The 20,534-nt window shown below is 58.8% G+C and overlaps 2 protein-coding genes across 20 annotated transcripts in view; one reads left to right on the forward strand and one right to left on the reverse strand.

Annotated features, from left to right (window-relative positions):
• LOC102527980 (SCO-spondin) overlaps nucleotides 1-8,347 on the reverse strand; it is a 51,851-nt gene extending 43,504 nt beyond the window's left edge. The window contains exons 1-17 of the mRNA XM_072964212.1: nucleotides 8,298-8,347; nucleotides 7,920-8,078; nucleotides 7,443-7,525; nucleotides 7,140-7,319; nucleotides 6,645-6,889; nucleotides 6,460-6,559; nucleotides 5,639-5,797; nucleotides 5,475-5,554; nucleotides 4,867-5,019; nucleotides 4,393-4,564; nucleotides 3,915-4,155; nucleotides 3,448-3,592; nucleotides 2,496-2,613; nucleotides 1,610-1,785; nucleotides 1,303-1,530; nucleotides 941-1,106; nucleotides 479-713 (exon numbers count right to left, since the gene is read on the reverse strand). Of these exons, the coding sequence (XP_072820313.1) occupies nucleotides 479-713; nucleotides 941-1,106; nucleotides 1,303-1,530; nucleotides 1,610-1,785; nucleotides 2,496-2,613; nucleotides 3,448-3,592; nucleotides 3,915-4,155; nucleotides 4,393-4,564; nucleotides 4,867-5,019; nucleotides 5,475-5,554; nucleotides 5,639-5,797; nucleotides 6,460-6,559; nucleotides 6,645-6,889; nucleotides 7,140-7,319; nucleotides 7,443-7,525; nucleotides 7,920-8,078; nucleotides 8,298-8,347 (2,690 nt within the window). The remainder of the gene's footprint in view (nucleotides 1-478; nucleotides 714-940; nucleotides 1,107-1,302; nucleotides 1,531-1,609; nucleotides 1,786-2,495; nucleotides 2,614-3,447; nucleotides 3,593-3,914; nucleotides 4,156-4,392; nucleotides 4,565-4,866; nucleotides 5,020-5,474; nucleotides 5,555-5,638; nucleotides 5,798-6,459; nucleotides 6,560-6,644; nucleotides 6,890-7,139; nucleotides 7,320-7,442; nucleotides 7,526-7,919; nucleotides 8,079-8,297) is intronic.
• Nucleotides 8,348-10,247: 1,900 nt separating this feature from the next.
• ZNF467 (zinc finger protein 467) lies at nucleotides 10,248-19,655 on the forward strand. 19 transcript variants are annotated; one of them, XM_072964237.1, is made up of 6 exons: nucleotides 11,118-11,589; nucleotides 13,166-13,276; nucleotides 13,592-13,662; nucleotides 14,162-14,278; nucleotides 15,078-15,188; nucleotides 17,756-19,655. In XM_072964237.1, exons 3-6 carry the CDS (start codon nucleotides 13,629-13,631, stop codon nucleotides 19,255-19,257), a joined length of 1,764 nt encoding a protein of 587 aa, XP_072820338.1. In that variant the 5' UTR covers nucleotides 11,118-11,589; nucleotides 13,166-13,276; nucleotides 13,592-13,628; the 3' UTR covers nucleotides 19,258-19,655. The 19 variants fall into 19 exon arrangements, with proteins under 19 accessions (XP_072820340.1, XP_072820344.1, XP_072820338.1 ...); XM_072964238.1 differs by lacking the exon at nucleotides 11,118-11,589 and adding an exon at nucleotides 12,593-12,764; XM_072964239.1 differs by lacking the exons at nucleotides 11,118-11,589; nucleotides 13,166-13,276 and adding an exon at nucleotides 10,248-10,585.
• The last annotated feature ends 879 nt before the right edge of the window (nucleotides 19,656-20,534 follow it).

Here is a 20,534-nt window from a genome sequence, read left to right on the forward strand (position 1 = left end):
CAGCACGCGATTTCACTGAAGTCTCACCCACACCAAGCCCTGGACCCTGGCGCAGCCTCCATAGGTCTTCACTTGCCTTTACTTCCTAACCCTTGGAAATGCCTCTGGACCACCCTCAACTGGAATTCAGAGATCTAGGTTCTAGTCCTTCACCATTAACAAGCTGCTTGATTCTGCAAGCCATTTAGCTTATTTGAGTCTCAGTTTCCTCATTTTCAAAGTGGGAACAATTCTTCCACCTCCTACTTAACCGTTATTTTAAGAATTCAGTAAGATTAAATGAGGTAATAATGTAATGAAAGTGCTTTATAGGGCCTAAAGTGCTCCACCACAGAGGGGAAGTTATCGGTGATCTGTAATCCCACGTACATGCTGTCTGCCTGGAACCCACGGGGCTACGTTCCCCATTCCTTTCCTCTAAGCTTCACCTCCCCAGCCCCAAGCTCTTTTCCTCCCCCCTAGAGGTTTCTGCTCTCACCAGCGGTTGCAGTCTTTCAGGATGGCACTGCCAGGGGCATAGCGTTGGGCCCCAAGCTGGCAAGAGCACAAGCTGGGAGGCACACACTGGCCCTCGGGGTCCCACAGCAGTCCCAAGGGGCAGTTACAACCGGCCACACAGCCACCTAGCTCCGCACAGTGTTCCGGCTCCCCGCAGTTCTGACCACAAGCTGGGGCACACTCCTGGTACTCCTGACCACCAGGACACAGGACAGCTGGGCAGAGAGATGCATGCAGGTCAGAGGCATAGGCACTGCTGCTCTGCCAACCCCTCTGGACGCCATACCCCTCATGTCTCTGAAAGGAGGCAAACCCAGCAATCTGCCAAGGTCCTTCTGAGGACCCTCCTCTGCTGTAAAGATCTGGGATCTCATTAAACCACTCCTAGAAAGTGCTGGGAGAAGGAGCCTGGGGGTGGGGCTGGCCAGCTGAGCAGACTCACGGCAGAGCGTCTGGTTTCTCCAGGAAAGCAGGGCACCCTCCTGGGCACAGTGCCGAGCATAGGCAGCAAGCACGGGACACAGGCAGTCCCTGCCGGGGGCACAGCCACACACAGCCGCTAGGCAGCGCAAGTGGAACGGCTCCCTCTCCACCAGCCCGTGGCACTCCTTAGAGGGAGATGAGGAAATGGGTCAGCTCCTCCCCCATGGGTTCCCTATCTTCTCTGGTCCCCACTGCCACATCCCGGTGCTCAGCAGCCCCGCCATGGCAGGGAGCAGGGCCCTCCTAGCAGCCTAGAAGGAGGGCAGGACAGGTATTGCATCCTACAGGTGCAAACAGGAGGAGCGCCCCAAACCCAGCTACCTGGAAGTCTGGGCCGTGCAGGATGGCACAAGTAGCCTCTGCAAAAATGTGGCGCTGAGAGTGGGTGCTGCAGGGGGAGAGTGGGGTGCTGTCCTCCAAGAGGCACCTTCCCTTGCCTGCCACCTGGAACTTGCTAGCAAAGGCAGCAATACTGGTCTCCACGTCACCAGCAGGTGTCAGAAAGTCATCCTGCTGGTTCCAGGTGAAGGTGCCACACAGACCCTGCACCTGGGCCACAGGGCATGAAACAGTCAAATCCAGGACCACTGTGGCCTCACCCAGCAACTCCCCCAAATCCCCCACACACCTGGTGGGCATAGGGGGGGTCCAGGGTGATGTAGGCTGCAGGATCGAACACTCCCCAGAGGACACGGGCCCCAGGCCAGCGCAGCAGCAGGAAGGTGGAAGAGGCCCGGGAGATGCTGAGGCCCTGGGCACCACTCCAGGGCAAAACCACATCCTGCCCGTCAACCAGTACTGCTCCTGGAATAGGGGGCCTGTGAGGGGGCCACCCCTAAAGGGCTGGGCTGGGCTGATGAGGGGGAGGGAGGGCACATTGCAGGATGGAGCGGTGAGAAGAGGAAGGACCTAGGGTGGGAGGTGGGAGGGCCTGAGTCACCGTCGGCTGCCCACCCTGAGCCAAGGGAACTGGAGTGACCCCCAGAAGGTCACTCATCCCACTTGAGCACCCCCATCGGACCTTTAGCACCCACTCTGCCTTTGCCTTTGGGGTCAGTATGCTGGAGGAGCTGGGCAGAGACAGCCAGGAGAAGACGCAGGGGAAGAGACATGGAGGGATGGGGCCCTGGCGATCCAGAGCTGGGAGGGCCCTGCCTGGCCTGGTTATGCCATGAGGCCTTTCGGATCCCTCAGAACGATATGAACTGTACTCCCCCCAGCCCCACCCCACCACGGATAGGGCAGAAGATGTCTTGGAAAATTTCCACAGGACTGTATGTCTGGTTCAGAGATGAGAGAGTTCAGGGGAAGTTGAGGCAGTGAGTTTGGTTACGGGAGTCTGGCAGGAGATTTGGGGCTCAGAAATAGGGCAGTGTGGATGGAAGACGCTGGGCAGAGCCCAAGTCTGCAAGGAGAGGAGGGGTGACAGGAGGCCACTGGGGCCTGAGCCACACTTTTGAGCGTTGCCAGGAGCAGAAGGCCTGGTAGGTAGGTACTCTGAGAGCTGAGGCTACCTGAGTCTCTGAGCTGGATGCGGGTGTCCCCCAGGGAGACAGAGATGGCATGGAGGCAGCTCCCAGACTCGCAGTCCCCGTGCTCCAGGATGATCAACAGCTGCTTCTTCGCAAAGTCCTGGGGCAGAGTGTGAGAAATGTGGTGGGCTGGGGCAGACCCCAAGAACGGGGACTGTTCTGCACCTTCTCCTGTTCTACTGAACACCTACAGCACACACCTGGAAGCGGCTCCCATCCAGCATGTGTGCTGACCACCTCCCATCCAGCCAGACTTTGTGAGGTAAGGGACTTAACCCTTGCCAAACGCTGGCATGTGTGAATGTGTGAATGTGTGAATGTGTGTGTGTGTGCATGTGGAGGTGTGTGTGTGCATGTTCGGGCAACAGGTCTCCTCTCTCTCCTCTCTGTGGGTATGTATGTTCCTGTGTGTGTGTGTGTGTGTTTGTGTGCGTGCACACACACGCACGCGCTAAATCTATCAGCACACGTATGAGCGTGTCGTATCCGAGCGCCTGTTTGTGTCTATGTGTGTAAGAAGGTGGCCTGAACTTGGGAAGTCACCTAAATTTATTGGGGGAAGGAGAGCTGGGGAGGAAGCAGGATCCTTATTTCCCCTGGGATTGTTTATCAGGAAGTAGCGTGTGACAAGCCCAGCTGTCCCGTCTGTGAGAAAGGATGGGTTTTGTTTTGTGCCCCTGAGCTGGGGTGGCGATGACATTGGGACTTTCACAGGAAGCTAAGGGGGAGGCGAGAACCCAAAGGGAGGCTTGGAGGTCTGCGGCTGCCATCTTTCCTCCAGAATCCGTTCTCTCTCAGCTTTTCCTTGGACGAATGTGTCTGTTTTGTTTATTCATTTAGTGGTTTCCTCAGTCACCTCTGCCCCACAGCATCCTTACGAGGGCCCCTGCTCTGGCAAGACGCGCCCCGCTCCCGGAGTTGGTCTTCTGCACACCTGCACCAGGCTGGAGCGGCAACCTGGGCTTCCGCGGAAGGAGAAGCTCCGCCCATCGAAGGTGAGGTAATGCCCGTCCCCGCCCACCGCGCACTCGGCGGGGCACGGCGCCTGCGCGCAGAGCCAGCGGCCGTTCTGGCACACGCTGTGGGTGCAAGGGGTGTGAGGTCGCGCTCTGGATCGGCCCCATGGCGGGGACCGAGCTGGACACGCCCTCCCACCCCGCAACACTCCGGTCCCTCCCTCCCCCGGCTCCCTTCTCCCCGTTAGGGCTGGAGGTCAGCTAATGGAGGTCACCGAGTCGGTTTTTAAGCGGGGCCGTCAATTATGCCACAAGAGGCCACAGGTCACTCGTTAGGGAGGCCCCAGAAGGGAGGCAGGTTGAGGACGTAGCATAAAGGAGGGATCAGAGGGGACCAGGTGGCCCCCAACCCCAGCGAAAGGGCCAGCGAGGCCAGCAGACCCACCACGGGTTGCACAGCTGGTGCACGGTGTCGCCGGGGTCATAGCGCCGGCGTCGGTGGTAGCAGGGGCAGCGCGCCGCCGGCACACACAGGGCGCCGTCCCAGAAGAGGCCGGGCGGGCACTCACAGCCGCTCACGCACTGTTCCCCGCAGTACACCTCGCCTCCCTCGCCCACTGCCGAACAGCTGGGCGGGCAGGCCGAGGCGCAGTCCGAGTACAGCTGGCCGCCCGGGCACAGGCGCTCTGCGGGCACAGGGGTGGCTGTGAGGCCCGAGAAGCTTTCTCCTCTAGCCAGACCCCGCGGCCCCTGAAGAGCCGGGAGGCCGGGGCACCCCTCCCCTCACCCCTGAGAGAGGGCTCTCAGCGGGTGGCGGACCCCCCTGGAAACAGGAGCCACACGAGGGCCTCCTCCATCAGTTCCCAGTTCCACGGGGAGGGGAGGCTAGAAGCTGTGCAGAGAAGGACAGGCAGGAGCCCTACCGCAGAAGCCGGGCTTCCTCCAGCGCACGCGGACACGCCGCGCCGCACAGTCCTGGGCGTAGCTGGCCACGGTGGCGCACACGGCCTCCAGCCGCTCCTCTCGCCCACTGCCCGCTGGGGCCCCAGCACAGTAGGCAAAGAGGCAGGCCTCGTGGTACTCAGCTGGGGGGATCTGCGGAGACAGGACAGCCCCTCAGCCAGCCAGCCTTTTCCAATACTCACCAGCGCCTCCTTTCCCTAGCTTCGGAAACACCCTGGTTTATAATCAAAGGGATGAACTCTGAAAGGGGCCTTAGAGAGCATATACAGGAGCCATCTCATTTCCCAGAGATAAAATCGAGGACAGAGAGGGGGTGCCTTGACCGATGGCCCTGAGCAATTTAGTGGCAGGACCAGGTGCCCCACTGACACCTCCCCAACACTCCCCCTTCCCATCCCTGCAGTGTCTCATCCCACCTCCACCCCGACCCATACCTGGGCATGGCATTCCCTGAATGGACCGTCCAGCAGCTGGTGGCACACATCCTGGGCTTCAGCCCGAAGCTGGCCAGCCTCCATGCCTGCCTCTGGGCTCCTCAGGGGGTCCTCACAGCCCTGGGCTGCCTCCACTGCATCTGGACACCCAGGCTGGGGATAGTTGGAGTAAAGCCAAGGGGCCAGGATGAGGGACGTTAACCAGGACATCAGGAAACTGGCTATTGCCCTCATAGCTTCTTCAAGGCCCAGCTGTCAGGGCCACCAGCCCAGGCATCCTGGGACTGCAGAAGGCAGCGAAGAGACAAGCCCAGGTGGGTGTGCTGGGGGAGAGGGGAGCCAGAGTAACTCTACCCACAGGCAGGAAGTTAGATAACTACCTAGTTTACCAAAGCTTGTTAGTGACCAGGTCCGTGAGTGCATCTCCTGGATGGTTACTTCATGCAGGCAGTAGGGTCTCTGGGCAGCACCTCACACTGTGCTCCTCTGGGACCCTGAGCCTGCCCCCTCTCCATCAGTTGATGACAGACACAGAACAGAGGCTTAGAGGTGTCAGAGAAGCAAGGTGGGCAGGCAGGGAGTGAGGGAACCCAGCACTGTAGTCTCACCTCTGAGTCTGGGAGCCTCCAGGAATTCCCAAAGGTGGCAGCTAACCCAGCCAGTCCCCTCCCTGGCTCCAAGAAGTCATCTGGGGAAGGGCAAGGCAGAAGTGCTGTGTCGGGGGTCCCCTGTCTCCCCTCCTACAGCAGCAACCAAGTCTCACCCCACTTACCCTCAGGCTGGTCGTTGTAGACCCCACAGAGGCCTTGAGTCTGTCCCTGGAGCTCATGGTCCACGGAAATAGAGACAGAACTGGACCTGTCCAGCCTCACAACGACCCCCAGGCCCCCCGACAGCACCAGCCAGTCCCCTTGCCACTGCAGGCTCAGCCCTGGGCAAGGAAGACAGAGTCACTCCCCTCCCTTCCCATTGTCACACCAGAGTTTAGACTGCCTGAGGAAAGAAGGAAAGGACTTTTCACTATTCTAGAGAGCTCTGCACTTTATACCCTTTAAAGTGATTGGTTTCCCATCACAGAACCTCTTTGAGAAGTTCGTGAATGCTTTGGACGCTCTCTTGAGGGTAAACCATAAAACACAGTGCACCACGCGCACGCATGCGTGCACATGCATGTGCCCATGAAACCCGACCCCTCACTCCAAGGACCCCAAGCAAGACAAAATTCTGATATGAGTGTCCTGTCTAGTAGCACAAAAGACTTTCCTCCCAGCACTCCAGGAGGCAGGCAGGTGGGGAAACTGAGGCTCAGAGAGTTTGACCAGAGGGACTTGCCCCAAGTCACACTGTGAGGAGGTTAGTGGGGGTGGGTTACAGGGGTGGAGGATAAGGTTCATGACCTCCTGGTGCCTCAGTGGACTCCCTCATTTCCAAATGCTGCCTCCCAACAGCAGTAGGGGTAGGGGAGGCTGCAGGCTTCCACTCAACTGCGCCAACTTCTGCTGCCCTCTGCCCCCCCCCCCCGGGGGCAGGCGGACTTTCCCAGAGGAGCAAATGGGGCCCTGGGCCATCTCCTGCTGCCCACAGTTCCCTTACCGGGGAGCAGCCAAGACTCGCCCTCAGGTACCAGCTGCCCATTCACAGAGACATTTCCACCCTGGATCAGCACCTCCTCTGGTCCCATCACCACCCGGGCCTTGGGGGAGACACAGAGTGATCAGCGGCTCTCCTCCTCCTGCGTCCAGCTCCCTCCCTGGGTCTGTCCCCATCTCCCTCCTCACCAACTGACAGTGCCCATCCGGGGGGCAATGCCCCCTGGGCTCTAGGTAGACAGCCCAGGTGGAATCAGCTGCGCCAGCCAGCAGGTAGGTGCAGCGGCCCAGGAAGTGGTAGTGGCGTCCGTCAAAGGTGCGATAGTGGAAGCCAGACCAGGTGGAGCAGGTGGCCGAGAGACGCTGGCGCTGGCTCAAGAGCTGGGCCACGGCCCCTGCCAGGGGCTGCAGGAGGGCTGGAGAGGGTGTGTTTCCTGGGGGAAACACCAACCATGAGCTTCTGAATGTGGGAAGGAGGGTGGAGGGTGAGGATGCCAGGCTAGCAGAGAGTGCACGGCCAGTCTGGTGGGGGGGGTGGAGGGGACTCACCTGAGAGGAGAGGGGAGTGGGCATGGGCCCCACAGAGAGGCCCAGAGCTCAACAATTCTAAGTGGGAGCGCCTGTGCGGGTAACAGGTGATGGCCGGAGCTGCACCTGTCCCTCAGGCTGGGTCTGTGGACCCACCTGGGAGTTGGTGGCTGGAGCAGCTGTGGCAGGCCTGGGAGTGGCCATCCCGCCAGCTGTGTCCCCAAGGCTGAGCACAGCACTCCTTCAGGCTTGCAGCAGAAGCATTAGCTGAGCCTGCCCGTGGTTGACACAGCCATGTGGCAAAGCAGTGGCCCTCAGGGCTGGCTTCTGCAAGGGCTGTGTTGGGGAGAGAGAGAATGGGGCAGACCTGGACAGTCAGCCTGGACCCAGCAGCTTCCCTCCCCGGGCAGCCTGCCACCTCCAGGAAACCCTGGATCTGGGCTAATCCCAGGTGCTTACCCAGGGTGCAGTGGGGGCCCCCCCAGCCTGGGCAGCATGCCCTCACCGTCCGGTTCCAGGCAGCAGGCCGGGTTTCTGGGGGCCTGGGTCCACCGAGCAGGGGGAAAGGAGAAGATGTTAGTGTTCAGCCCTACCCCTGGGAATGGCCTGGAACATTCAATCTGGTCACCTACTCTCTGAGTGGCTTTATCGTGCAATTTTCCCTTCTTGGTCTTAATTTCCCCATGTGCAAAGCGAGAGTGATATTGGGGTGGCAGACTGAAGTGTAGAGCATTGTGACTTTCCCTGTGCTGCCCACCGAAGTGCCCACTCATCGATCACCCCTACCCCCACCCTCTGCCCTTCTTGAGCTCACCTAGGACCTGCTTCCCAAATGCCCGCTTCTCCAGGTCACCACTCAGTCCTCCCTCACTCTTAGGAGGTCACCCCGCTGCTCTCTCCTGCTCAGTAGCCAGTCAAGGCTCCGACCTCACTCACTTGTAGATGGGACAGAGCCCCGCACGGCCACTCCAGGTCAGGTCCAGCTGCCAGCCCCGGCGCTGATAATGGTAGAGATTGGTGCACGGCACCAGGTCCTCCTGACGGGGGGACACTTCCTCCTCCCCCAGGATGGTCTCTGTCCGTTCGCACCACCGCCTGCCACAGATGGGGACTAACAGCTAAGGCCACCGTCCCCTCCATCTGAGAGGCCCTATCCTGTGACCCCACTCCCAGCAAAGAGTTAATTAACTGAAGAGGAGGCTGAGATTGGAAGAGAGAAGGGGGATAGGGGAGTCTGGCTGCCTCAGAGGGTGGTCCTGGTCCTGGGGCAGGAGAAGGAGCTCAGTGGGAGGGGCCCCAGGGTGGGCTGCTTACCCATTAGTTAGTGCCCATGCCATCCTAAAGAGGAGGACAGGGAGCAGCATGGTGACCCCCCCCAGGTCGCCTTTAGGGGACTGTGAGGTTTTGGGGGAGTCAGTGCTGTGGCAGGTGAGCAGAGAGGCCAGTGCTGGCCTCCCCCACCCCACAGTGCTATCCGCTGCAGCCTGGTGTCCCTGTGTCCGAGGCAGCCCGCGACAGTGAGAGCGAGAGCGAGGCCCATGGGGCTGCGGGCGCTTTATCTCAGCCCCGTGCCCTGGAGCACCAGCTGCCTGGAACTGGATTGGACCTGCCTGTACAATCCCCTCAGAGGCCAGTTCTCCCTGGAAACAGCCCCCTTCCTGTGTGCCCGTGCGAGTTTGTGTGTGTGTGTGTTTGTGTGTGTGTGTGTATAATGGGAAGGGGTTCACATGTCCCAAGCCACAGCAAGACACTCTGGGCCTCTGATATTTTCACACACAGGCCCTACCACCAATTAACGTGGACTCTGGGCAAGCCACACTTTCTTTCTAGATCTCAATTTTCTTACCAGTAAAAACCCCAGGGGCCTCCCAGGGAATCATAGGTGGGACAGGGTCTCCATGAAGCTACTTTGAAATTGTGTGTGTGCGTGTTTTTCAGAGGACAGTTCCATAACTTTTATTAGATTTGCAAGGGAGACCATGACCCCACAAAATGGTTGAGTCACAAGGCCACATAATGGATACAGCCTTCCAGCCCTAAAATCCTGACTGTATGATTCTCTCCCCTGTCCCTTTCCTGCCCCTCCCACCCCCTCTCCCACCAGTCACTCCAGAAACGAGGGTCAGTGAGCAGAAGGAGCCGAGTTTCCAGGTGGTTGGATTGTGTAGGGACAGAGGGATGATGTAACCTTCCCTCTGTGTGCCTCATTTCTCACTGAGGGTGATTGTGTGGCTGGCTGGGTGCACCTTGGTCTCCTTCTGAGTCTCCTACGGTCCTTGGGGCCCAGAACCAGGAAGCCCAAGCAGGGGAGTGAGAGCCAGCATCTGAGAGGAGTGCCTGGGGGAGGAAGTGTCAGGGGCAGGAGACAGAGGGGCCTTGGAGCTAGCTCCCTCAGCCCTGGGAGCAAGGCAGCCGGATGGGATAATCTGAGCATCCGGTTGGAAGAGGGCAGCAGCAGGCTCCCCAGGGGAATCCTGGTTACATCCTGGTTACCAGCTCCAAGGACGCCCAGGCTGGAATGTGGCCTGGGCCTCAGATCCCGTAACTCTCCAGTCCCTAAACCTGATGTCCCTGCAAGCATCCCACATGGTCACCCCAAGTGTGGGAGGTGGGGAGGCCGCCAGGAACCAGAGCTGTGCCAGGCATTCTCTGGGCCCACCATTGGTCCTGAGCCAAGTGAGGGTGCAATGAGTCCCTCAGGGAGCTCTCCGATGGGGTCCTCGGAAAGGCCCAGGGTTACGCCATGGGCTCTCTGCTGTTCCCAGTCTCACATATGCCCGCCTGGACACTCTCCATGCAGCACCTCACATGCTTACATTCCCACTGGAGACCTTATAAGGCCAGACACAGGTGCTTTCGCCCCACCTGGGCACACAGTGACACGTTCTGCTCCCAGAGCTGCCCTGCAGTCTAGTGAGCAGGCCAAGCACTGAGAGGCTGAAGCAGCCCATCTGGAAGGCAGAAGCACCCTTCGAAGCTGATTCCGAGGACCACCTGTTCCCATGCCTCTCATCCTAAACATCAGCAAATGTTGATGGGCACCTGCTGTGTGACAGCTTCTCTGTCCCCCGGTGACCCCTCCTTGTGATGGGATATGGAGGCTAGGGGAGCTTGCCTTGCACTCCAAAGGCCATTCCCACATGTCCCCGCTCTGGATTCCAGCCGCTGCTGAAAAAGCAGCACTTGGATTGGAGAGAAACACAAGTCACAACCGTCCTTTCCTCTAAAGAGGACAGGAGGGAGGAAGCTGGAACCCAGGGGAGATTGGAGAAAGAAATTAGGGACAGGGGACCTGGAATAACCCGCCCATATTTTATCTGAAGGAGGACAGGATATGGGGAGCTTTCAGGAATTGAGGTGCCCAAGTGGCAAAGCTGAAGAGAAACATCACAACTCGGAGCAGGGACATCTGAGGGCTGAGGGCATCCCTCCACACCCGACTAACAGAGGTTTCCAGCCCAGTAGGAGGATCCGCCCCCACCACGCCCAGGGAACTCTCCCCTCTCGGCTGCGGGCTTCCCCGACCCGCCCTCGGAGTCTTCACTTGGCCCGACTCCTGCCTCAGTCCCCGACGCCTCCTCTCCAGCCCTGCCTTCTTCCAGGTGATCTGATTCAATGCCCCCATCCCAATTTCTCCTTCGAAGGACACGTTCTTCGTGTCAAGGCACTGGGACCCAGCCTTGTCTCCTTCGGTCTCTCCTTATGGCCCCAAGGGACTTGGCTTCCGCGGCGGGTCTCAAATCAGGGGCGGATGCGGGTCTGGGTGGATCCGGGTGGGTTCGGGATGGAGAGCCGGGGCCGCAGTTTCTCAGACCGAACCCACCGACCGACAGTCGGGAGACTTGATCTGCATGCCACCGCGGGAGCGCGGCGCAGACACACTCTTGGCGGGCACTCGCGTTTCAAAGACAGCAGGGCAGACACTGGCTCCCCTCCCCTGAACACGCCCCCTCCCCTTCCCCCCAACTCCTCACCGCCCCCCAACGCCCCGCGCTCCACCTTTCGCCTGGCTCCTCCCTCGGCTCCTGCCAGCACCCTCCCTCGCCGCCCGAGTGCCCTTCCTCTTTACCTCCTCTCCCTCCCCCACCCCTTCCCCACCCCTTCTCCCCCACACTCCTCTCTTCCCCTCTTCCCTCCCCCCGTTCCTTAGCTCTCACTTATCATCACCTACTACAGTCCAGTCGTGCCTCCCGACGGTCACCAGCCCGCCTAACCCGCTGGGCACACTCATCACTCCAGGGCACCCTGACCCAGACCTCCCCTACCGGGTGCCCCGCTGCTCTCCTCCCGCTTCCTTGCTCCCCTCCCCCTCCCGGGTGCCGCTTCCCGGCTCCCGCTCCCTCCGCGTCTTTTCCTTTCCCCTCCCCGCGAAGTTTCGGGGCTGTCAGTCTGTCAGTCTTCGGGCAGTCCGCACCCGAGCTGCAGACAGCGGGCGCCATCGAGAGCGGAGCCCGCTGGGGCGGGAGGTCCGGGCGCCCGGGTCCGGGCAGCAGCGGGGAGACCCGGCCGGCCGCCCGCTGGGTACCGGCCGCAGAGGTTCTCAGGGCCGGCGCTCCGCCGCTTCCCCGCCACACCCGCACTTGCAGCCACCGCCCGCGCCGCACAGGTGACAGCCTCGGGGGTGCCGGCGCCTAGAGCAACGGAGGGGGTGGGGTGGGGTTGGAGGGGGAAGAGGGCAGGGGAGGGCCTAGGGCTGGAGGAGGGAGGGGGTGGGACTGCGGAGGAAGGACCTGGCTTGGGGTGGGGCGGGGGTCAGGGCTTCGGGAAGAGCAGGGAGATGAGATCCGGAGGGATGGGAGGGGGCTGGAGAGAGGGGGCCGGGTGGGAGTCGGGTGGGAAACGGTGGGAGGCTCCCGAGGGGTGGGAGTGGGGCGTCTTAGGAGAGGTGAGACGGAGTGTGGGAGGAGGCCAAGGGAAAGGGGAGGAAACCGAGGCGCGGGGATCGGGCGTTTGGGAGGGGCGGAGAGAAGGGCGCTGACAGGTGAGAGCCCCGGAGCCGGGAGGGGACGGGACGTGGAGTGAAGTCCTGGCGGAGGGGCTCTCGGGGGACAGACCGAAGCGGGGAGGTGGGCGGGCAGGAAAACTTGGGAGGGGTGAGAAGTCAGCGGGGAGCAGAAATGGGGAAGGGAGCCACTGAGAGGGAGGGGAGGAGACGCGGAGGTGTGTTGGGAGGCAGAGGTGGGGAGGGGCAAGGCCGGTGAGACGGTCTGGAGTGAGCGGTCTCCCCTCAGACCCCGAGACCTGCGGGGCCGGGGGGTGGTTGGGGGGAGCTCGCGGAGAGGACTGGAAGGGGGAGGGGAACAGCAGTTCTGGGGAGTGGGGACCGGGAAGGAAGGGAAGCGAGAGCCTGCTGGGGAGGCAGAGGGGGAAGGGAGACGGGGCCTCGGAGGGGAAGGAGAGCTGCAGGAGGGAGGGAGAGAGGGAGGGAAAAATGGTGTGGGGAGAGGGGGAGGAGGCCCGGGGAGAAGGGAGGAGGAGGGAATTGAGGTGAAGAGAGGAAAGGAGAAGGAAGGGAAACCAGAGTGGGGGAGGAGAGGGAGGGGGAGGGGAGAGCCGGGAGGAGGAGGGCGGTGTAGGAGAGGAAGGAAAAGAGGAGGGGGAAAGGAAGGGAGAGGGTGTGCAGCCGTGGAGGGGGAAGGAGCCGGGGGAGAACCAGGAGGGAAGGGGTAGGCGGCCCAGAGACTAGGGAGGAGGAGGAGGGGAGCACTGCCACGATGGTTGCCCCAGCGGAGGGTCCGGGGGGCGGTGGCTGCGGAGGGCAGACCGGAGGGGACGGAGAGGGTAGGCCTGCAGGCTGTGGGCAGGGAGAGGAGCCGGAGGGGCGGGGCAGGGGGCGGAGCTGGGGAGCCAGCCAGCTTCAGTGGGGAGAGAGGGCGGAAGGCAGAGGCAGGGGGAGAAGGGAGGGGGAGCGGGAAGGCTGCCAGAGAGACTGGGGGGGAGGGGAGTCTACTAGGGGAGGGGCAGCGAACCCGCTGGGGGAGGAGCCGGGTAGGGGGCTCGAGGGCGGGGTGTCCAAGCCTGGGAAAGCCCCGTGGGGGAGGGGCGATGGCTTTGAGGTAGGGTTTTGGGGAGAGGAAGCCAGAGCTATTTCCTGCCTTCAGTGAGGACTCTCCTCTGAGGGCCTCCCCACCAGTTACCCAGTAGTGATACCTCCGCCCCTAAGCTGGCTCCTATTTCACCAGCTCCTGAAGTGACAGCTGGAGAACCTAGGGGACGAAGTTCCCCGCTCCCCATCCTGGCCCCCTACCCTCCACCCTCTCCCCAGAGGATCAGCTGATTCCTGACACCCCCAGGCAAGAGCACTGGGGGTTGGGGAAAGTGGATGGGCTGGGGCTGGCTCTGAGAGACCTGCCAGGAGAGGGTGGGCGGCTGATATCCTGAGCTGACCTGAGCTTATCTTGCAGAAATGGCTTCAAGGCCTTCTCCTTGAGCCACATTTAAAGGTCTCTGCTTTCTGAAATCCCCCTTCCCTCATTTCCCTTACCTGTACGGGAGGACATCCCCTTTGGAGCTCCTGGGGAGAGTTGATGGGGAGAGATTGGACAGAGCCAAGGCCCAGGTGGAAGCTATCTGAGAAGAATCTGAACAAGAATGTATTTTCTCCTTAGGGTCTGTGGCCCGATCCCAGGAGGAGCCTGGGTTGCCATGAGAGAGACCTTCGAGGCCCTCAGCTCCCTGGGTGAGCCAGCTGGACTAAAGGAACTTGGGGGTGGAGTAGGAGGATTCAGGGGCATACTAGGCCTGCTGCTTCCCTGATTCAGACAGCAGAGCATCCTCAGGAGACTGCAACCGTGAGACCCCAGAGAACCCGGGAGACTTTAGGGCAGCATCCTTTCTGGTTTCATCAGAAAAAATGCCTGGCCCACGTTGGAGGTTGTGCTGGACTGTACTGCAGGTGCACATGCGTACTCAACAGAGCAGCAGGGATGTTTAAATCTATTTTCTCTCTTTCTTCCATAGTCTGTCCTTGACTCAACGAAAAGGGGCTGAGGTTGATATTGGGCCAGGCTGCTGGGGAGCCTGTCCATCCCTTGTCCGTGCTAGTTAGAGACCCTTCCTTCCTGAGCACGTGGGGGAAACCCATTGGGTGGGCTGGACAAGAAAAGCCACTTTGATCACCTCCTCTGTACCGCATGCTTTACTTGGACCCATCCTTTTGATCCTTTTGCCTGTAACAGGACTCTCTGTGGGGCAGCCGGAGATGGCCCCCCAAAGTGAGCCTGGGGAAGGGTCCCATAATGCCCAGGAGCAGATGTCGGCTCCCCAGGAAGAGAGAGTGCTGGGCACATGCTCAGGTAAATAAGCGGGGGACCATAGAAAGTGGCTCAGGACAGAGTCTTCCTTCCTTTGTTCATCAAGTATTTTTTGAGCACTTGCTGAGTACCACATGCTATTCTAGATATTTGGGAAACTTCAGTGACCAAGTAGACAAAGATCCCGACCTTCCAGGAGTTTCATCCTAGTGAAGGCAGAGAGTCAACAAACAACAGATGTAAAAATAAGTGTACTTATAACCTAAGTTAGAAGAGGATATGTGCGTCGTAGGAGGCAAAGCCTGGTGAGCGGGCCTGAGACCACTGTAGGTAGGGGTAGAGCTCACCATAGGATTAAATACGGTGGTAAGAGTGGGCCTCATTGGGAAAGAAAGACGTGAAAGAGGTGGCGTAGCATTTACGGGGAGAAGGTGTGTACCTGGCTTCCTGACATCCGGATCTTCTCCAATGATTTGCCCTGGAACTGGGGCCCATCTGGTGGCTGGGAGGTCCCCATCCCTCCTCTTAAGGAGCCTCACATAAGCCTCTGGGCAGGGACCTTTCCTTGCTTCCACTCTCTTACACACACATATTCCAGAAACTCCTCACAGTTGTGGCTCTTGCAACCTGCACAGCCTTAGCAGCTGCCCTGCTTGAAGGAGCCTGAGGCTGCTGCCCTGGGGGCAACTGGGAAATCAGCCCCTGCAGGTATGATGGGGGATGAAATCCTGCCGGTGGGGCTGGGACTGGGATTTCAAAACCCCTGTTTCCCAGCACCAGTGGGGACCTCTGTCCATCTCTGATGTCTGTGGCATCCTTGAAGTAGCCTATTCTCTGCCAGGGCACGAGGTCCCCAGCCCGGAGGAAGGTGTCCCCACTGAGCAAGCCGAAGCTCCCTGCAGAGGCCGGGTGTGCACACCCTGGAAGCCTGAGCCCGTGGGCTCCTGCCCAGGTGAGTCTTCCTATCTCTCTGTCCGTCTCCTACCCCCTGTAGAGGGGCCAGGCAGAGGGAGCAGGGGTCTGCCAGCTATGGGATGAGGCAGCCGCTCCAGGCCCTTCCAACCCAAGATGAATGAGGTCCTGGCTCCCTTCTGCTGTAGAGCTTCAGCACCCATAGGGAATTCTACATCCACAGACAATGGGAATCAGAGAGGCTGGTCACCAAAGAGAAACATACTCTCACCTCAGCATCCTCTGCATATCTGTCTCCCCCAGTTGAAGGACATAGCTGTTGACAACTTGAACTATGATTCCCATGAAGGCATATGGCATTAATCAACCTTTTCCTTGTCTCTCCCCAGACATGCTCCCTCCTCCAAATCTCCACTGACCTCAGTACTACCCAGATGTTCCAAATCTGTTGTATTTGACCCCTCTCCCACAAACCCAAGAGACTGAACAGTTGATTATCTCTCCACAACCCAGCCCATCACTCCTTCCACTAAAACCAGGTTTATTTATACGTCTAGGCCATGGTAGGTAGAGCACAAGAGATGAGCTCTGGAGTGACCCAGTCCTGGTTTGAATCCTTGCTCCATGTTTTTTAGCTGAGTGATCTTGGATAGGCTACCTCGCCTCCAGGAGCCTCCATTTGTTCACTCAGTTTGTTCAACAGGGATAAGAGTAAGTTCTTTGCAGGGGTTTTTGTGAAGGTTTGTGAGAGTTTGTCAGAGTGTATATCCGGTAATTCATCTCCAGTTGACACTCAATACATGGCAGCAATCCTGTTTTTTGTTTATTTGGTGGGGGGAGATAATTAGATTTGTTTGTTTGTTTGTTTATATGGAGGGACTGGGGATTGAACACAGGCCCTTGTGCATGCTAAGCATGAGCACTACCACTGAGATATACCCTCCCTATGCCTTGCCCCCTGGCGATTCTTATTTTTATTTGACATGTAAAGAAAGAGAACACAAGATGCCTGCCCTCCAAAACCTAAAATCTAGTTAAGGTGACACCGATAGGAGCTAGAATAAAGAATTAAAAGAACAAATAACAATAAAGCTACGTCACAAGGAAGTGTGAAACTGTCAACAGTTAAATGTTTTTATGAAATCCTCATGCATTGGATTTGTCAGTCATTTTGTTGATTTGTGCCCCATATTGAGTGAGGTATAGACTTCAGCTCTGATGAGGGTGGGGAGGAGGATGGGAAAACATCCTAGACTAAGAAGAGACTTTGAAGTAGGAAAGTTGACTTGTGACACGGGTTAAAGGAGACCAGTTTGCGTGAAGTGAAGGGTTTATGCCTGGGAGTATTCAGACAGTTGGACTAGGTTGGCGTGAACCTCAGGTGTAGCTAATACTTATTTTGTGCTATAAATAAGAGGGAGTTATTGATGGTTCTTCAGAAGGGTGGCACAATGAAAAAAAGTGATACCACAGTATGATAAATGGTTGTTTGGAGCTGATGAATCAATAAAAGTAAATGGGAGTAAATCTTAGCTGTGATAGTCCATGTGTAATGTAACCAAGGCTCAGGCTAGTACAGGCTTTTAGAGCCAGACAGGAACTCCAGTCATCCGGTTCAAAGGTTCTCAGACAAGAACCACTTTTGGAGTTTGAAAGAGAACAGATTCATGGGCCCTGCTCCCATAGGTGCATTTTGTGCAAGTTCCCCAGAAGATTATGATATGGCATCAGATTTAGGAACGATGAACTAGTCCAACCCTTACACCTAACAAACTTAATTCAAAGAGAGTAAATGACTCAACCATGATGGTCACACTGCTGCTTAGTGCCAAAAGAGAACCCAAGTGGACACTCCCGGTCTGAGCCATCAAGGTGCCCAAGATGGGCAAAGCTCTGGGGGGAACTCAGCTCAAACGTACTCCCCCAGAGGGTCCTCCCTGCTTCTCCAGGGGCTGGTGCCATCCATCCCAGATGGCTGTAGAAGCACCAGTGAAGGGAAGAGGAGCAGAGGGAGCCTTTGAGAGACGACAGGAAGGAATACAAAGGTTCTCTGTGGCCACTAGAGGGGAGTGAGAGAGCAAGGGAGGCAGGAAAGGTGAGCGTCAAGGTTCCAAGGCCAGCTCACAGGGAGAAGGAGGCTGTCTGTAGTCCTGATGTTGAAGCCAGCGGGGTAGATGTGGAAGGTCAGGCGTTTGGTGATAAGCCTGATGAGCTGCAGCCTGTTTGCAAGATGCCAAGGGGAGTTGCTCAACTAGAGATGAGAGACTGTGGTTCCAGGAAGGAGCAAGCTGGACAGTAAGATCTGGGGCTGCCATGTAGGCATAGAAGCCCCAAGTGAAACCTGAGGATTGAACCTTGAGCTAGAGTAAGCGGGTGCCTATTACAGAGTAAGGGATGGCGCTAAGCAGGCAGGCAAGCCCGGGAGAAAGCTGCAGAGAGCCGAGGAGGAGGACTTGCAGTGATCTATGAATCTGGTCATTCCCAGAAACTTTACAGGAGAGTGGAAAAGCAGAAGCTAGACTCCAGGAAGTGGTGGTCGTATTGGCAAATAAATGTTGCATAAATAAACGTGGGGCTTAACAGACTCATCTTGTTTTGACATTTCAGGGGACGAGTGGATGATTCGGAAGGTGAAGGTGGAGGAGGAGGAGCAGGAGGCAGGAGAGGAGGTGGAATGGCCCAAGCATCTATCATTACTCCCCAGCCCTTTTCCCTCGCCTGACCTGGGGCCCCTGGCCGCCGCATATAAGCTGGAGCCGGGGGCCCCAGGGGCTCTGGGCGGGCTCGCTCTGACCGGGTGGATCCCGACTTCGGAGAAGCCCTATGGCTGCGGGGAGTGCGAGCGGCGGTTCCGGGACCAGCTGACCTTGCGGCTGCACCAGAGACTGCACCGCGGCGAGGGTCCGTGCGCCTGCCCGGACTGCGGCCGCAGCTTCACGCAGCGCGCGCACATGCTGCTGCACCAGCGCAGCCACCGCGGCGAGCGGCCTTTCCCGTGCTCCGAGTGCGACAAGCGCTTCAGCAAGAAGGCCCACCTGACCCGCCACCTGCGCACGCACACGGGCGAGCGGCCCTACCCGTGCGCAGAGTGCGGCAAGCGCTTCAGCCAGAAGATCCACCTGGGCTCGCACCAGAAGACACACACCGGCGAGCGGCCCTTCCCCTGCCCTGAGTGCGAGAAGCGCTTTCGTAAAAAGACGCACTTGATTCGCCACCAGCGCATCCACACGGGCGAGAGGCCCTACCAGTGCGCGCAGTGCGCACGCAGCTTCACGCACAAGCAGCACTTGGTGCGGCACCAGAGGGTGCACGAGGCGGCTGGTCGCGCCCTGGCCTCTCCCGACCCGCCCGCCTCTCCCGCTTCCCCTGCCCCGTCCCCCACCCCGTCCCCTCCCGGGCCCAAGCCTTTCGCCTGCTCTGACTGCGGCCAGAGTTTCGGCTGGAAGAAGAACCTCGCCACGCACCAGCGTCTGCACCGCAGCGAGGGGAGCCCTTTCGGGTGCGATGAGTGCGCGCTGGGCGCCACCGTGGACCCCGCCGCCGCCGAGCCCTTGGCATGCGCGGCCCGAAGCACAGCGGCGCCCCAGGGCGCTCCCGCAGGCGAGCGGTCCTTCTTCTGCCCGGACTGCGGGCGCGGCTTCGCCCACGGGCAGCACCTGGCGCGGCACCGGCAGGTGCACACAGGCGATCGGCCCTTCGCCTGCGCGCAGTGTGGCCGCCGCTTCGGCTCGCGGCCCAACCTGGTGGCCCACTCCCGGGCCCACAGTGGCGCCAGGCCTTTCGCCTGTGCGCAGTGCGGCCGCCGCTTCAGCCGCAAGTCGCACCTGGGCCGCCACCAGGCGGTGCACACCGGCAGTCGCCCCCACGCCTGCGCCGTGTGCGCCCGCAGCTTCAGCTCCAAAACCAACCTGGTCCGCCACCAGGCCATCCACACGGGCTCCCGCCCCTTCTCCTGCCCGCAGTGCGGCAAGAGTTTCAGCCGCAAGACCCACCTGGTGCGACACCAGCGCATCCACGACGTAGCCGCCCTTCCGGCCTCTCATGCTGACCTCTCGGCCCCAGCCTGGCCCACTCCCACCGAGGTGGCAGCACCCGCGCTCTTCTTCTGAGCCTCGTTCTCTGCTGGACCCTGCCTTTGCTTTCTTTAGCTCACTGGTTCCCCAATCCCATACGCGAAATCTCCTGGGCGGTGGAGCAGATGGTCTGGCCTCCTGCTGACTATTATCTTTCCCTCTCCATCTTACTGGGGAGAAGTCTGGAAAGGATAACTTGGACATTCTGTGACAAAAATGCTAAGTGAACCCTTGGTGGGAACAGTTCAGGCCTGAGTCCTTGAAAAACTACCACCAAGAGACCCCATCAGAAGACAGACATTTCCTGGACCACCCCGGCCAAGGACTGACTAAGTCAGGAACCTCTACAGGGGGAGGGAAAGTCTGTGTACATAAGTTTCATTAAAATTAAAAACTGAAGGCCTTGGGGCTATTAAATAAGTTGAGGGATGGAACCCCCTGACTTTTCTCATCCATTTCCCCACCTTAACCCACACACAGATACCCCCCTTCCCTTCTATCCTGGATGAGTTTAATTTAGCTGGTAATGGGCTCTACCAAACCAAAATATAATACAGCGAATTGCTAAATCACTACCCTGCTCCCTGCTTCTAGCTCAGATTTGATGAAGAGGAAACATTAGTATACATTTCTCATGCCGGGTGTGGAAGGCTAGAACTATAGGAGATGCAGAGAGGGGAGAGCGTGCCCCTGGCCATTTCCATGGAGATGTCGTGCCACCCTGGGCTCTGGAGCTCTCATGCTCTGTCTCTGTAGCTGTCCCCAGGGGATCTCAGAACAGCAGCCCCATCTACCACTCTGCCTGGCAGCCTGAGGAAGGACGTTAGTGGCAGATGAAGGTTGTTCTCCCATCACACTTTCTGATAAGTTCTCTCTTCATGATGGATGCTTGATCCAGACATGTCTGCAGCTGTACTTCCCCAGCCTAGGCAGGCAGGCAGGCAGGCTGGCAGGGACAGGGAGGGATAAGATTATGGGGAACATGTTGGACTTGGAGTAAGAAGTCTGACATTTGACCCTTCCTTGGCCTCTTGGAGGACTTGGCGCAGAGCACTCATGTTCCTGGGCCTCTGCTTTCTCATTACAATATGAGTGTTGATGTTGATGATGGCTGAGGGCCTTTCCAATTCTAATGTCACTATCACCAAAAATAACCCTAGCAAATACTTATTTGGGTGCCCACTATTTGCCAAGCACTGCAGTGGGCACTGGGCAACAATTGTAAGCAAGACAGGACTGTCACAGAGCTTGGAGGAAATGTGAGGAGTGTGCGGTACGGTGAGCACAGAGGGCACTTGGAGTGGCATCCAAAA

This window comes from Vicugna pacos, chromosome 7 (genome assembly GCF_048564905.1).
Source record: "Vicugna pacos chromosome 7, VicPac4, whole genome shotgun sequence".
Lineage (NCBI taxonomy): Eukaryota > Metazoa > Chordata > Mammalia > Artiodactyla > Camelidae > Vicugna > Vicugna pacos.

What these genes read in the sequence shown, in the direction of transcription:
- ZNF467 (XM_072964235.1), top strand. Translation starts at nt 13,575, where the DNA reads ATGTATTTTCTCCTTAGGGTCTGTGGCCCGATCCCAGGAGGAGCCTGG. An exon ending in CGAGGCCCTCAGCTCCCTGG is followed by an intron (nt 13,663 to 14,161) that starts GTGAGCCAGCTG and finishes TGCCTGTAACAG; the next exon opens with GACTCTCTGTGGGGCAGCCG. An exon ending in GCCCGTGGGCTCCTGCCCAG is followed by an intron (nt 15,189 to 17,755) that starts GTGAGTCTTCCT and finishes TTGACATTTCAG; the next exon opens with GGGACGAGTGGATGATTCGG.